At 44.0% G+C, this 17,477-nt stretch overlaps 1 protein-coding gene across 4 annotated transcripts in view; it reads left to right on the forward strand.

The window, feature by feature from the left end:
• Positions 1 to 17,477, forward strand: part of COBL (cordon-bleu WH2 repeat protein) — a 641,622-nt gene that overhangs the window by 206,489 nt on the left and 417,656 nt on the right. For all 4 annotated transcript variants that reach the window (XM_069730332.1, XM_069730335.1, XM_069730331.1 and 1 more), the window contains one exon: positions 3,966 to 4,176. In XM_069730332.1, coding sequence (XP_069586433.1) covers positions 3,966 to 4,176 — 211 coding nt within the window. The remainder of the gene's footprint in view (positions 1 to 3,965; positions 4,177 to 17,477) is intronic.

Raw genomic sequence — 17,477 nt, forward strand, 5'->3', positions numbered from 1 at the left:
GGCCCCACATTAGCTCCCACACTGTATAATGGCCACCACATTAGCTCCCTCTGCATTAGCATCCACGCTGTATAATAGCCACCCACATTAGTCCCCAAACTGTATAATGACCATCGCATTAGCCCCCATACTGTACAATTGCCCCCACATTAGCCCCAAACTGTATAACTGCCCTCACATTATTTCACTAACTATAGTTGCCCCCACATTATCGCCCAAACTGTATAATGTCCACTGCATTAGCTCCCACACTGTATAATGGCCACCACATTAGCTTCCAAACTGTATACAGTGCCTTGCGAAAGTATTCGGCCCCCTGGAACTTTTCAACCTTTTCCCACATATCATGCTTCAAACATGTACATTTTTGGTGAAGAATCAGCAAGTGAAACACAATTGTGAAGTTGAACGAAATTTATTGGTCATTTAAAATTTTTGTGGAAATTCAAAAAGTGAAAAGTGGGAGGTGCAATATTATTCAGCCCCTTTACTTTCAGTGCAGCAAACTCACTCCAGAAGTTCATTGTGAATCACTGAATGATCCAATGTTTTCCTAAATGCCTAATGATGATAAATATAATCCACTTGTGTGTAATCAAGTCTCCGTATAAATGCACCTGCTCTGTGATAGTCTCAGGGTTCTGTTTGAAGCACAGAGAGGATCATGAAGATAAAGGAACACAACAGGCAGGGCCATGATACTGTTATGGAGATGTTTAAAGCTGGATTTGGATACAAATTGATTTCCAAAACGTTAAACATCCCAAGGAGCACTGTGCAAGCGATCATATTGAAATTGAAGGAGTATCATACCACTGCAAATAATAATAATCTTTAATAATCTTTATTTTTATATAGCGCTAACATATTCCGCAGCGCTTTACAGTTTTGCACACATTATCATCACTGTCCCCGATGGGGCTCACAATCTAGAATCCCTATCAGTATGTCTTTGGAATGTGGGAGGAAACCGGAGTACCCGGAGGAAACCCACGCAAACACGGAGAGAACATACAAACCCTTTGCAGATGTTGTCCTGGGTGGGATTAGAACCCAGGACCCCAGCGCTGCAAGGCTGCTGTGCTAACCACTGCGCCACCGTGCTGCCCAAAAAATCTACCAAGACCCGTCCGTCCCTCTAAACTTTCATCTCAAAGAAGGAGAAGACTGATCAGAGATGCAGCCAAGAGGCCCATGATCTCTCTGGATGACCTGCAGAGATCTACAGCTTAGGTGAGACAGTCTGTCCATAGAACAACAATCAGTCATACACTGCACAAATCTGGCCTTTATGGAAGAGTGGCAAGAAGAAAGCCATTTCTCAAAGATATCCCTAAAGAGTGTTGTTTAAAGTTTGAAACAAGCCACCTGGGAGACACACCAAACATGTGGAAGAAGGTTCTCTGGTCAGATGAAACCAAAATCGAACATTTTTTGCAACAATGCCAAACGATATGTTTGGCGTAAAGGCAACACAGCTCATCAGCCTGAACACACCATCCCCACTGTAAAACATGGTGGTGGCAGCATCGTGGTTTGGTCCTGCTTTTCTTCAGCAGGGACAGAGAAGATGGTTAAAATTGATGGGAAGATGGATGGAGCCAAATACAAGACAATTCTTGAAGAAACCTGTTGGAGTCTGCAAAAGACCTGAGACTGGGACGGAGATTTGTCTTCCAACACGACAATGATCCCAAACATAAAGCAAAATTAACAATGGAATGTTTCACAAATAAACGTATCCAGGTGTTAGAATGGCCAAGTCAAAGTCCAGACCTCAATCCAATCGAGAATATATGGAAAGAGCTGAAAACTGCTGTTCACAAACGATCTCCATCAAACCTCACTGAGCTCGAGGTGATTGCCAAGGAAGAATGGGCAAGAAATTCAGTCTCTCGATGTACAAAACTGATAGAGACATGCCCCAAGTGACTCGCAGCTGTAATCGCAGCAAAAGGTGGCGCAACAAAGTATTAAGTTAAAGGGGCCAAAGAATATTGCACGCCCCACTTTTCAGTTTTTGAATTTCCACAAAAATTTTAAATAACCAATAAATTTTGTTCAACTTCACAATTGTGTTCCACTTGTTGATTCTTTGCCAAAATTTTACATTTGGTATCTTTATGTTTGAGGCATGATATGTGGGAAAAGGTTGAAAAGTTCCAGGGGGCCAAATACTTTTGCAAGGCACTGTAATGACCTCCACATTAGCACCCAAACTGTATAATTTCCCCTCACAATATTCACCAAACTGTATAAATGCCCCCGCATTAGCCCCAAACTATTAACTGTCCACTGCATTAGCTCCAATGCTGTATAATGGCCTCCACATTAGCATCCTCGCTATATAATAACCATGCACTTCAAATTTATAATCTTTTCAAGATGAGGACTCTCTTCTATTGTTGCAGGGCAAAGAAAAGCCTGCATGGGTAGTATTCAAATTATTAGTGGTAAGTCATTTTTTGGGAAACTCAAGAGCATATAAATTTGAAGAATTGGTGGGAAATCTTGTCAAAACATAATAGGATCTTAGCTGCACTATGTTCTTAAAGTTTAATTTCTTACATTCGCATCTAGACTTTTTACCACCAAACTGCAGAGCAGTAAGTGACGAGCACGATGGAAGATTTCACCAAGATATTGTGGCTATCAAGAAAATATATCAATGAAAATGGAATCTATCAATGCTTGCAAATTACTGTTGGACAATTGTAATAGATGATCCTATGCAGGAGTACAAGAGACAAGCAAAAAAGAGTTGTCGCTGAATGAGGGCCAAATTTTATAGTAGTGCAATTTCTGCAACTGTTTATAATTTGCAATAATGCGTGTTTTAGTTACCGTATTTAAAATGTTGCTAAGTTGCCTCTAAAACATATCAGGAAATTGGTATAAAAAATGTTCTGCTTCTTTATATTTGCAAAAATAATAAATGTTTCAAACTACTGAAGCTTTTATGCATTAATTATATGTAGCAGCAAAAGGAAAACTTTGACTGCATAGAAACCAAAGCCGACTAAATATCGTTATTGTCATTGTTTGAATTCAGGAGGTCAAAATCATTGTGAAATGGCTCATTTCATAACTGAACCTGACAACTTTTGAAAATTTCTAGAACAGTAATATTTCTGTAGAAAAAAAACAAACAAACCGTTGCAATCGGAGTGCCTGAGAGGGCAGTTTAAAGGGAATCTGTCACCCCATGGGACACTTTTCAGCTGCTACTATGGGCATATAAGTAATAGTGTATGTGACGTGCAGCTGTGGTTCCGGAATCCCACACATACGCCCGGCACCTGCACAACAATCTGTACCATTTTCTTCTCTCTTTGGTGAGTGTATTCAGCGATCCTGTGCGCCTGAATACACGGACCATAGAAAGAAGGAAGAGGTACAGGATAGCGAGCGAGTACAGAGCGCATGCGCAGGATCCCGGTGCGGGATTCATGCACCACAGCTGCACGTCACAGGTCAGTGTGACGTGCATGGGAGGAGGGTGATAGTATAATGAAGAGAGGAGGCAGGGATATCTTCCAGGCAACGCACGCCCCGGAGCCTTAAAGAAATCATTAGCATAATGAATTAAAAGTCTATTTCTCTACTTCTAGACAGCAACTCTGAGGCATACAGGTAAGACTAGATTAACATTTCTGTTACCTGTATGCCCATAGTAATAGCTGAAAAGTGTCCCAGGGGGTGACAGATTCCCTTTAAACTTGCTGACAGATCCACTTATCTTTTTTTAGATTAAGGATTTATTCACTCTAGAGCCATTCTCTTTTCCTGAGGGTTTCTGCTTCTTTTTTAATGTCAAAAGTTGTTTAGTCAACAGTTCTGTAATTCAATAAAAAGGTAAACATGTGGGAACTGAATTAGATTTAAACACATCCTTATTCTTGAAGTAATTAAATACTTATATTTTATTTGGTAAATAGATAAATCCATTCTTTCTTTTTTTCTAGTAAAGCAGTGATGGACTTCTTGGTGGATCTGTGCAGTCAACATCATTTGAATCCCGTTCAGCACACTCTTGAGGTGCGCTCCGGTGTATCACAGCAACCCTTGACATTAAGGCCAAATACCCTCATTGGAATTTTAGACGTAGAATCTATATTTCTGAAGGAGAAAGTTACAGAAGTAAAAGTCCGAAAGCCACCTCCAAAGATTCCCGAGGTTAGTTAAGGAGACAATTTAAGCAAGTGTAAATGTTTCTGTGCTACATTTCTATAAGGCTAGTTTCACATTTGCGTTAGAATCCACAGCGTTTAATCCGCAACCGCAAATGAAAGAAAAACTGCATGGAAATGCGTACAAACGCAGCATTTTTTAGACGCATACGGTAACGCATGCGGTTTAAAAAACCGTGGCGTTTTCATGCTTTTGCATGTGTTTTGCATGCATTTGCGTTTTTTGTGCGCATGGTGGAAAATGTTACAGGAGAAAAATCTAGATAACCAGACACCGCCAATGGGACTACAGAGGGCGTGTATTATGGGATATCTATATTGTGATGCAGTGATCCCTGTAACAGATAGGGGGCGCTGCATGATCTCCCCAGCATGCGCACAGAGGTGTATTGAGGCCATGAGAGTGCATGGCAGTTGCATGCATGGCTGTGGTCATAAGACAAAGTCTAGCATTGTGATGAATGGACGATATGTGTGTCACAGAGGAGAAGACTCTGCGCTGCCATCCTGAAGTGATGTAGTGTTCTGAGACCTATAGTCCCACAAGTATGTTGCATATTGTGTAATAGTCATTGGAGGCTGGCTGGGCTAGTTATGTGAGATGGGCGGGACAAACTAGCCACACACACCAACACTCCCACCCAGGGGAGTGGTTAGTGATAATGTGACCAGGGTGTGGGTCACGTGGTCCTGTGCATGTTCCTGTGTGGTTCATGTGTTGGAAGACCTGGGAGTAGGCTTCCTGAAAAGCACATGCTGGTGTTGGGAGGTCCTGGGAGTAGGACCGGATCCCTCAGCTGCACTTAGTGAAATTGTGGACCTGGATAATCTGTGTTGGGGAAGCTACCGACCTTCGGTGGGTCTGGACTAACTAATATGTGCCGCCCAGGCAAGTTGGTGATCCCCATGGACTGTTTTCCCAGAAGAGTGTACTGACGAGGAGTCAGCAGGTGGAGCAGGAGCTCCCGTAAGGTACCTCCATAGACTGTTGGTCCTTATTGTTTCTATGAACTGTGTGGTAACCCACGGCAACTGGTCAAAGGAGGACCAGCGTGTTTAGTTGCTGCAACCAAAATGTCGTATGTTGGTGCCTGTTGTGCTCCATGGACATTAGTGAACTGTATGGCGTCCGGTCACCCACGATAACTGAACATAGAGGTTCGGTGTGTTTAGTAACCGTGTTTCAAAGCCGTGTACTGTGATGTAGAGACTGTGTGCTTGCTGTGTATATTTCTGTGGTTTATGATGCCATAATAAACGATGTGGACTGTTTTGTTTGGAAAAACCGTGCCCGTGTGCTTAAATCCCGCGCCAAGCGAGTGTCCCCCAATACACTCAGTAAGAGCAATCTTACAATATTAGCATGGAGAGCTTTTATTTCAACCTGGATTTAAGCATCAAGCTGTTTCTTGCCTGTGCGTTTGCTTGGGAGCAACAAAGAAATCGAGAAGGACACGGCGTCGGCGTTTTTGGCGACACCCCATTATCGAACTCCGGGAGAGCCGTGGAGCCCATCACATGCTATATGGCGAGCTTAATGCCAACCCGGACAAATTCTCGCAATACACCCGGATGTCGCAAGACTCTTTTCGGGATTTGCTTGGTCATGTCCAAGGAGCCATCCGGAGACAGTACACCCAGCTCCGTAGAGCGATTCCTGCAGAGGAACGTCTGCTGGTTACATTAAGGTACGTAATAATTCTAAACAAATGCCAGTCATATTTATTGTTGGTCTGACATTTATTCTTTGTATTTTCCATTATGTCTTTAGCTGAACAACTCGATAAATAGAATTGATTGTAATTTTTTTTTGATTTGTTTTATTACAGATTTCTGGCAACCGGAGAGAACTTATCATCCCTGCTCTTCCAGTACCGGCTTGGAATTTCCACCCTGTCTGGAATAATTGAGAACACCTGCTGGGCTTTGTGGAACGTTCTCCGGGATGAATTTATACTCCTACCCACCGAGGACATGTGGATGGTAATTGCAGAGAAATTCTAGAGTGTGTGTGATTTCCCCAACTGTTTTGGTGCAGTTTATGGAAAGCACATACACAGTATCAAACCCGCCAGAACTGGATCGGAGTACTTCAACTAAAAAAAAATATTTTTCTGTTGTGCTCATGGCAATAGCAGATGCGGACTGTCGCTTCATCGCCTTTGACATTGGAGCTTTTGGCCGTGGCAACGATTCCCAGACTTTCAAAAACTCGGAGATGGGCCGACGTATGTACGGCAAAAATTTTAATTTTCCACGGCCACAACCTCTCCCCAACACTCAAGGCCCACCAATGCCATTTGTTATGGTTGGGGATGAGGCCTTTCAGATGTGTGAAAACCTACTGAAGCCATATTCCAGTCGGGACTTGAACCACACTAAAAGGATCTTTAACTACAGACTGACCAGGGCCCGAAGAACAGTAGAGTGTACCTTTGGGATTCTAGTCTCAAAATGGCGCATTCTTGCAACAGCCATTAATCTAAAAATGGAGACAGTCGATGAGGTGGTCAAAGCCTGTGTGGTTCTCCACAACTACATTATGGCTAAAAAGCGACCCAACATTGAACTGGATGAACCAGTTGCAAATCCATTGCCAGATTACCAGCATCATCCGCTGCGGTCAACTGTTGAATTTGGCCACATGCGGGACCAATTTGCTGCCTTTTTTTATTCTGATATTGGACGTGTGGCATGGCAGGACAATATTGTGTAAAATGTCCTGTTGGGTTTGGGTCTGTACCAGTTATGTTTTAAATGTTACTATTATTTGTTGTTAATAAACTACGTGTTTTGTTATCTTGACCATGTCGCCTATGTATTTCCTCTACAAACCACTTAGGTTGTTAGTGGTAAGGTTGTTGACGTCATTGCGTCCTGATTCTGTTCTGCAGTATCTATTGGACGCAGACTGAAGAGATGATGGCTGTTTACAAAACAGATCAATACTCATCAAGTCAGGTGTCAGAAATAATGAATTCATGATGCACAAATAACAGCCTCATGAATTCACTATTTCTGACACATGTCCAGGTGAGTATAGATATGCCTTGTATGACCTCCACCGTCCCTTCACTTTGTGTGAAATAGATTACATACACAGAACAGAAAATGGAGGTTATACAAGGCAGTTCTCTACTCACCAGGTCAGGTGGCATAACTAATGTGTTTTTGGACACATGACCTGTTGAGTATGGTTCTGCTTTGTATTACCACCATTTTCTCTTCAGTCTGCAAAACAAAGTCACAGAGTAAGCAGAAGGAAGAGATTATGAAGAAAATACAAGTATTATTTTTTTGGGCCACCTCATATCTCTATACCAAACACACACAAAGCTGCAGTGTTGTACTTACTAACTACTGGAGCTATGAGGTGGCAAAAAAATAAAGTGTGCGGCCAGTGTTTTATTCGGTGCACAGTGTGTGTTGCCGGCAGCAAAATACACAATTAACCAAACATTATTGGGGGCAAAAAACATTATTATTTATATTTACACAAAAAAAATTAACTGCGCCTGCTTGGGGTAGAGTGCCGGAAATGGGGGGTATGTAGCTGTGAAGCTTGACTAACTGTGGACGACGCAGGGTGGCAGGAGAAGGGGCAATTAAATTACTGGGGTCTGGAAGTTCGGGGATGGGGCTTGACGCATGAGAGGGCAGAGTCAAACTGGAAGGGTGAGACAATCCAGACATTACAAACACATTGGGAGGTGAGGGATAGCGATAGTCCTATGTTTCTTCTTTCCTTTCTCTTTTTGGGATCGGTGCTGCGGTATGGAGAGCCTCATTGGACTCATTTCTAGCAGCCTGGCCGTGGTAGCCGACCTGTCAGGGTCTGTGTGCCGCTGCATGGTTGTGGTGGGGAAGGCCATGCCAGGGTCAGTGTGCCGCTGCTGCTGCATGGTTGTGGTGGGGAAGGCCATGCCAGGTTCCGGCTGCGGCTGCTGCTGCATGGTGGTGGTGGGGAAGGCCATGCCAGGGTCCGGTTGCTGCTGTTGCTGCTGCTGCATGGTGGTGGCAGTGGAGGAGGTCCAAGCAGGAGCAGCAGTTGTCATGGTGGTGGTGGTGGGCTGTCCAACAGCACTCGGCATGGTGGTGATGCTGTAGTGGTGTCCGGCAGTGCTTGGAATGGAGGTGGCCATGCAGTGGTATGCAGCAGAGCTCGGCATTGAGGTCAAACGTGACAGTGTTGGCACAGGTGGATATGCCGCCACTGTCTGCTGAAAATACCGACTCTGCTGCATAGCCTGCTCGTATGCAGCATTGCAGGCCTGCATGACACTAAGCTGGAGTTTAGGAGTAAGGTGTTCTGACATGCCCTGTTCAATTTGATTACAAAAATGATGTGCTGGATTGTGGAGGTCGGCTTTCACTTGATCAAGTGTATACGTGTATTCATATGGCTAATGGCAGTATCCAGTCGGTCACCCATCGCCTTGAGTCCATCATGAAAGACCGAGCTCAAGTGCAAAAACTCGGGCATGTCCGAGGCCCTCTGCCGCTGCCGGGAAGAGCCCCAAAAAAAGAGGCAGAGGACTTAGACAGGGGAACACCTGATGGACCAGCTTCCTGGTCTCCAGTCTGTGTGGCAGGCCCACTTGCTGCAGCGCTGCTGGAAGGCTGGGACGAGTCCGTGGCTGTTTGATGAAGGACCGCTCCAGAACCAGGGTCAAGAGTGCTTCTCCATGTGCTGTGAAAAAAGAAGAAAACACACATTACTATCAAACATTTACAAAAGTTAAGCGCCAACTCCTGTGGAATAGAAACATACGGATTAAGGCAATACAACCTAATACACCAAAAAATACTTACGTTCTCTGGGCAAGGACCAATCTCAAAAATGCCAGAATGCGGTGATATTTATATTTTCGGATCCTTGCTCCAGAACCACTAGGAACCCGGCTCTCTTGACGAAGGTCCTTGTTGAAGCGATCCTTCATCGAACGCCAACGTGTTTTGACTTTGAGCACTGTTGAAAAAACAAAAAAGAATGATTAGACAATGGACTTTTGGCCATGATCACACAACTGTGTGGGATGAGAGAAACTCCTGAGAGTTTCTCTCATCACACATAGTTGTGTGATCACGGCCAAGGTTACTGCTGCATCACATTGCATTGCAGTACTTACAAAATGCATTTCGAACCCGAGTTGGGGCGTTGTCCCAGCCATCCCACATCGCTTTGGCCACCTCATTCCTTAGCCATAACTACTGCAACATCCTTTTCTGCGGCCTCCCTGCTAACACCCTTGCACCTCTCCAGTCCATTCTTAACTCTGCTGCCCGATTAATTCATCTCTCTCCTCGCTACTCCTCTGCTTTCTCCCTCTGCAAATCTCTTCACTGGCTCCCATTCCCTCAGCGTATCCAGTTCAAATGACTAATACGGACCTACAAAGCTATCCACAACCTGTCTCCTCCATATATCTCTGAACTAATCTCCCGATATCTTCCCTCACGTGATCTCCGGTCCTCCCAAGACCTCCTTCTCTCCTCCACACTTATTCGCTCCTCATCCAACCGCCTCCAAGACTTCTCCCGAATATCCCCCATCCTCTGGAATTCTTTGCCCCAACACGTCCGACTATCAACCACATTCGGATCCTTCAGACAGAACCTGAAAACCCATCTCTTCAGGAAAGCCTACAGCCTGCACTGACCCCGCTGCCGCCTCATCACTACCGAAGCTACCGCCTCACCGACACCGGAGCTCCTGCAACCCTCAACCTACTGTCTTCATCCCCATAATCCTGTAGAATGTAAGCCCGCAAGGGCAGTGTCCTCACCCTTCTGTATCAGTCTGTCATTGTTAGTTTTTTTACTGTAAATTATATCTGTAACTTGTATGTAACCCCTTCTCATGTAAAGCACCATGGAATCAATGGTGCTATATAAATAAATAATAATAATAATAATAGCCGCCGGATCGTCACGTTGTCCGAGTGCTGCGGAGCCCGAGTGTCCCACAACGGGACTCGCTCATGGACCAGGGAGATAAGGAGGTCATTTTCAATGAGTTCCTCATCTCGTTCTGGAACCTAAAGAATAAATAAAGACATTAATGTTGGATACATTAACATAAGGAAAAGAAAGAATACAGAGACAGAAAACTAGCATAAGTATTAAAAGTCAAGAAACAAAAGGAGTCAAAAAGAAAAAGGGAAAGAAAGAGGAAAGTAAAGAAATAAACATCCAATAGTAAGGTGAGGATACAATAAACAGTCAGCCACGTATACGTACACGCTGCCGCCTTGCCACACGACCGTGACCCCGCTGCTCCTGCTCAGCCTCTGCCGCAGTGGAAGAAGTGCTCTAAAAAAAGGAAAAAAAATTCTCATATGATATGTGTATTTGTGACAGTAAATACTTACCAATCTGAGGAGGTGAGTACTCACTTCACTGACATGTTCGGCTTGTGCAGGCCCAGGCCGTTGCTCCTTTTCAGAAGAAGATGACATTCAGATGCACGCAGAAAGTAAGAAATGGCAGAAATTAGGACATATAGAGACAGAAAATAGAAAATAAATAAAATAAAGACATTGGCTAGGATATACTCACATTGTTCAGAGTGTAGATTCCCTCCTGTGTCTGGTCTGCTGCATCTGCTCTTGATCCCAGTCTGCTGAGTAGTGACCTGCAAATGTCCACTCCCTCCCTTTATCAGTTTGTATGTGGGGGGTTGCTAATCAGTGTCTATGTAAAGAAGCTGCGGAGACACCATCACGTGTTTCTCGACGCAAGCAGTGAATAGCCAGGCCTTTCCCCGGGAAGGAACAACCACGGGAAGGGCAACATCCTATGAAGGAAAGCCACCTATGCCAAGCATGGTATCCATCCACAGACAGCTGTCTGTGGATGGATACCATGCTTGGCATAGGTGGCTTTCCTTCATAGGATGCTGCCCTCCCCGTGGTTGTTCCTTCCCGGGGAAAGGCCTGGCTATTCACTGCTTGCGTCGAGAAACACGTGATGGTGTCTCCGCAGCTTCTTATTTACATGCATCTGCATATTTCCCATATGGGATGGGGGCAGTGTTCTGGAATTACTGCGTTGAGAAACATGTGATGGTGTCTCCGCGGTGTTGGATGTTTTGGTCTCCCCGAGGCCAATCATCTGTGCCTTTATAGCCTTTTTACTAGGCACTGCTCCTAATAGCCAGATTCCTACTCCACACTGATGAGGGGCAAAAACCCCGAAACAGCTGTCTGTGGATGGATACCATGCTTGGCATAGGTGGCTTTCCTTTATAGGATGCTGCCCTTCCCGTGGTTGTTCCTTCCCGGGGAAAGGCCTGGCTATTCACTGCTTGCGTCGAGAAACACGTGATGGTGTCTCCGCAGCTTCTTTACATGCATCTGCATATTTCCCATGAGGGATGGGGGCAGTGTTCTGGAATCACTGCGTTGAGAAACACGTGATGGTGTCTCCGCGGTGTTGGATGTTTTGGTCTCCCCGAGGCCAATCATCTGTGCCTTTATAGCCTTTTTACTAGGCACTGCTCCTAATAGCCAGATTCCTACTCCACACTGATGAGGGGCAAAAACCCCGAAACAGCTGTCTGTGGATGGATACCATGCTTGGCATAGGTGGCTTTCCTTCATAGGATGCTGCCCTTCCCGTGGTTGTTCCTTCCCGGGGAAAGGCCTGGCTATTCACTGCTTGCGTCGAGAAACACGTGATGGTGTCTCCGCAGCTTCTTTACATGCATCTGCATATTTCCCATAAGGGATGGGGGCAGTGTTCTGGAATCACTGCGTTGAGAAACACGTGATGGTGTCTCAGCAGTGTTGGATGTTTTGGTCTCCCCGAGGCCAATCATCTGTGCCTTTATAGCTAATCAGTGTCTAGACATGTTTTCCTGTGGTGCAACGCATGCGTTCACAAACGCAAGCAAATGCATATGCTTGCGAACGCATGCGTTCACATAGACAGCAATGTATTTTTTTGCCGCATTCCTTCCGCTAACAACCGTATACATTTCTAGGCGTTTCTTTGGTAGCGTTTACTGCGCCAAACTGCAGTTGAAACGACGCATGCGTCGTCAAACGCGGCAAAACGCAACCGATCGCAGACACATGCATCCCTAATTTTAAATATAGGAATACACGACGCATGCGGATAATTGCGGAAAAACGCTGCGTACACAACCGCAAATGTGAAACCAGCCTTACTCATTTCCAAAACTGAGTTCACACTTCTTAAGCGATTTCTGATGAAAATTAATAATAAAACATAAATGCGTGATGATAAATTTGGCAACTTTGTGTTATATACACCTCGTTTCAATTACTGGGAATCACAATTTTTAATATTTTTTTTTTCCGTCAGCGATCAAAACAGTCATGATGGTGTCCAGGGCCGGACTGGGACTAAAATTCAGCCGTGGCATTTGAAGTTACACAGGCCTACTTGTCACATGGTGACTGTATAATATCTTTGTACACTTGTAGGCAGGGCCGGTTTTAGGCAAAGTGGGGCCCTACGCCTAGGCAAAGTTTAAAATGGGGCCCCAAATGCGAATATATTGCACATCACACAAAAGCATTTCGGTTGTATTTACAAGCGCTGAGTTCAGGCCACTAAATGAGTTTGATCAACAATACTGAAGTTGTTCAACACTTGTTTCCCGGCCTCTTTCCACCAGCTGAGGAACAATGATGGGACAGAACATTCACTAACAGATCACCATACAGTATCATGTTCTCAGCAGCACATCTACAGTTTACACCGGCAATGTTCTGCTGAGAACAATGATTTGTGTTCCAGCAAAAACAATCTGAATATGCAGCATTTTACTTGTTTAGTAAAATACACCCCATAGTCCTCCATATATTATAATGTGCACCACATTCCTCCATATAGTATAATACACTCCCTATAGTCCTCCATATGTTAAAAAACACTGCTCAGTCCTCGATATAGCATAATACACTCCTCATAGTCCTCCATATAGCATTACACTCCTCATAGTGCTCCATATAGTATAATGCACCGCCGTAGTCATCCATGTAGTACAATTCACTTCCTATAGTATAATGCACCCCATAGTTCTTCATATAGTATAACGTATTCCCCATAATCCTTGATGCAGTATAATGCAGCCCACATATAGTATAATGCAGCCACCACCCTACAGAATATAATGCAGCCACCCCAGAGTATAATGCAGCCACCCCAGAGTATAATAGAGCTACCCCAGAGTATAATGCAGCCACCCCATAGAATATAATACAGTCCACCTCCCCATAATATATAATGTAGCCCCATTGAATATGATGCAGCCCCCCATAGTATAACACAGCCTCCCCCATAGAATATATACTATTGCGGGGGTATATTATAGCAGCCACATAGTATATAACACAGCCTCCTCCATAGAATATAGTATACCCCCCATAGTATATAGCACAACCCGCATAGCAGATAACAGCCCACGTAGCAGTATACAGCACAGCCCATGTAGCAGTATACAGCACAGCCCACATAGTAGTATACAGCACTGCCCACATAGTAGTATACAGCACTGCCCACATAGTAGTATACAGCACTGCCCACATAGTAGTATATAGCAGAGCCCACATAGTAGTATATAGCACAGCCCACATAGTAGTATACAGCAGAGCCCTCACAGTAGTATATAGCACAGTCCACATAGTAGTATACAGCACTGCCCACACAGTAGTATATAGCACAGTCCACATAGTAGTATACAGCACTGCCCACATAGTAGTATATAGCACAGCCCACATAGTAGTATACAGCACTGCCCACATAGTAGTATGCAGCACTGCCCACATAGTAGTGTATAGCACAGCCCACATAGTAGTATACAGCAGAGCCCACATAGTAGTGTATAGCACAGCCCACACAGTAGTATACAGCAGAGACCACATACTAGTGTATAGCACAGCCCACACAGTAGTATACAGCAGAGCCCACATAGTAGTGTATAGCACAGCCCACATAGCAGTATACAGCAGAGCCCACATAGTAGTGTATAGCACCGCCCACACAGTACTATACAGCAGAGCCCACATAGTAGTGTATAGCACAGCCAACAGTAGTATACAGCACTGCCCACATAGTAGTGTATAGCACAACCCACATAGCAGTATACAGCAGAGCCCACATAGTAGTATACAGCAGAGCCCACATCTCCCCTCCCCCCTAGAATGGCCCCACAGTCCAGTAAAAAAAAACACTCCTCACCTCCCCTCGTGCCTGCGGTGCTCCCTGCTCCTGTCTCGGCAGCTGCCGCCGCACTGCCTGGGACAGAGTGAGTGCGGGTGCACCCGCAGTGTCAGAGACAGAGCGGGGAATGATGGGAGAGGGAGCGTCAGGTGACGCTCTCTCCTCCATCAATGCATTCAACTGTACAGGCGTCTATGACGCCGGTATAGTTGAATGCGACAGTGGCGGCACTGGGGGAGGGGAAGGGTGAGTCGGCGCGCAGCGGCCCACTACTGCCACCGGCCCTTTTGGCATTTGCCAGAACTGCCCGATGGCCAGTCCGGCCCTGATGGTGTCTAACCGACAAGAGAGAGATCTGATACTCCTAAATGGGTTTACAAAAAAGGATGGCCAAAACAAGGCAATGTTATCATATGACAGAGTTATATGCACCATTCCATTCTTTTGCCTATCAAGCACAGGCCACTGTGGTGGTCTATGCTGGGATTGTGTCATGCTCCTGGATTCGAACCGATAGACTGTGTTTTGTTGTCGGCTTCTCTGCCTGAAGTGCGACAGCAGACACACTTTTTCTAAGTTTTCTAAGTTTTCAGGTTCTGTTATTCTGCTGATGATAGTTTATTGTGGATATTCAGCCTTTGTGCTATAGGTTAAAGCCATTCAGTAAAATTCCAGTTAGGGTTCATCTCCTTGCAGTTTCTGTTCCTTACTTTGCACCTACTTTCTGTCTCTTTTTAGGAAGTAGGCAGCATATAATCTAACAGTTTGTACTTTATATTTTATTTTGCATTTTGTGGTTTACTGTACTCACTCTGGGATTTATCCAGCACACTTTCCCTTTTGTAGGTAGTTTACACTCTGCACTGCCCACTGGTTATTAAGGAGGAAGGAGTTTATCAGCCTTATAGGCAGTTTAGGTCCAAGTTTCCATCTTCTAGTTTGTTGTTAGGGTTATATCTACTCATGCAGGAACCCTTTTAGGGACTGCTGGATTGGGATTTCTTGTCTGTACAGGAACTGGCAGGGTCAGTTGCAGTTTTTAGTTTGTTGCCTATTTTCCCAAGTGAGTTCTTACACAATCATAACAGACTGGAGTTGATGATGTACCATTTTATAGTCCCTGACTGCTGAGGCTATTTATTGGATGTAGAAGTCAGGTGAATTGTATTCTGCCAGTCCTGACAGAGAATGCCGGTGCAGTCTGTGCTTTAGCAACGACACTTTAAATAGCATTATCTGCCTTAAATCCAGATGTTATAGTTGTTTGGCAACTACTTAGAGCTGCATATCTGTATTTTCAATCTATTTATGAACATCAAGAAGACTCTTTCATCATACATTGATGTTCAATTTCATCAAATCCTTTAGATCTGAGCTACAGTCAACATCTTTTGATACTAACACCTAATGTACGACAACATTTACTTTGACAACATTCTGACAACTTGTAAGAGACATGAAGCTGATTGTAAACTGCTTATTTACTTTAGTTTAATAGTTTTCTAAATCTTTATCTTGAAGTATATAGTGCTATTTCATCCTCCCAAATCCCTAAATTGCTGTTTTAAAATGTGTAATGAACGTGATCTTAGTGCCATTTTTCTTTTCTACAGATGACAGGTGATATAATGTGTATCTTTGATTAAAGTTATGAGTAATGTGTTAGTATTGTTTACCATCATAGGAGGTAATAGCATACAAAAGACATTAGAAATAATTGGCCATGTACCCTTCAGCTTACCATGACTGTGCAAGTAGCCAATCCTAGGAGTGAGTTCACATGTAGTGACGCTATAGAAAACCGTGCTGAAATGCAGTTTTGCCACACTGTTGAAATTGGTATTGATTGATTCCTTCCTACACAATTGCATAACAATCAACAATATTCTTAAATACTGCCACAATTTCTGCTAAAAACACTAAAGAGCTCCAGTCATTTTGTTTCTTATACAGTGGGGAAAATAAGTATTTGATACACTGCCGATTTTTCAAGTTTTCCAATGTGCAAAGAGTGGAGAGGTCTGTACTTTTTATCATAGGTACATGTAAGCTGTGAGAGACAGAATCTTAAAAAAAATCAGAAAATCACATTGTATGATTTCAAAATAATTAAATTGCATTTCATTGCATGAAATAACTATTTGATCACCTACCAACCAGCAATAATTCTGGCTTTTAAAGACCTGTTATTTTTTCTTTAAGAAGCCATCCTACTCTGCACTTATTACCTGTATTAATTTAACTTGTCCACACAGTCAATCACACTCCAACCTCTCCACCATAGCCAAGAGCAAAGAGCTGTCTAAGGACACCAGGGACAAAATTGTAGAACTGCACAAGGCTGGGATGGGCTACAGGACAATAAGCAGCAGCTTGGTGAGAAGGCAACAACTTTTGTCACGATTACACAATTATTAGAAAATGGAAGAAACACAAGTTGACTGTCAGTCTTCCTCAGTCTGGGGCTCCTTGCATGATCTCACCTCGTGGGTTAAGGATGATTCTGAGAAAGGTCAGGAACCAGCTCAGAACTACACCGGAGGATTTGGTCAATGACCTGAAGAGAACTGGGATCACAGTCTCAAACATTGCTGTTAGTAACACACTACGCCATCATGGATTAAAATCCTGCAGGGAATGCAAGGTCCCATGCTCATGACAGCACATGTCCAGGCTGGTTTGAAGTTTGTCAATGAAAATCTGGATGATCCAGAGGAGACATGGGAGAAGGTCATGTGGTCAAATGAGACCAAAATAGAACTTTTTGATATCAACTCCACTCGCCATGCTTGGAGGAAGAAGAAGGATGAGTACAACTCAAAGAACACCTTCCCAGTCGTGAAGCATGGTGGGGTAAACATCATACATTGAGGGTGCTTTTCTGCAAAGAGGACATGATAACTGCACCATATTGAAGGGAGGATGGATGGGGTCACGTAGTCCCTTACAACACTGTATAGACCATTTAAAATGCATTTTGTGGGTCATGGACTCCCTTTGAGTGTGAGTGAAGAAACCTTAAAATACAGCAAACATTACAAAACTAAGTCTAATTTAAAGGGTTATTCCCAAAATAAAACATTTACCTTACTAATC

The sequence above is a fragment of the Ranitomeya imitator genome, chromosome 6 (genome assembly GCF_032444005.1).
Source record: "Ranitomeya imitator isolate aRanImi1 chromosome 6, aRanImi1.pri, whole genome shotgun sequence".
Taxonomy (NCBI): Eukaryota; Metazoa; Chordata; class Amphibia; order Anura; family Dendrobatidae; genus Ranitomeya; species Ranitomeya imitator.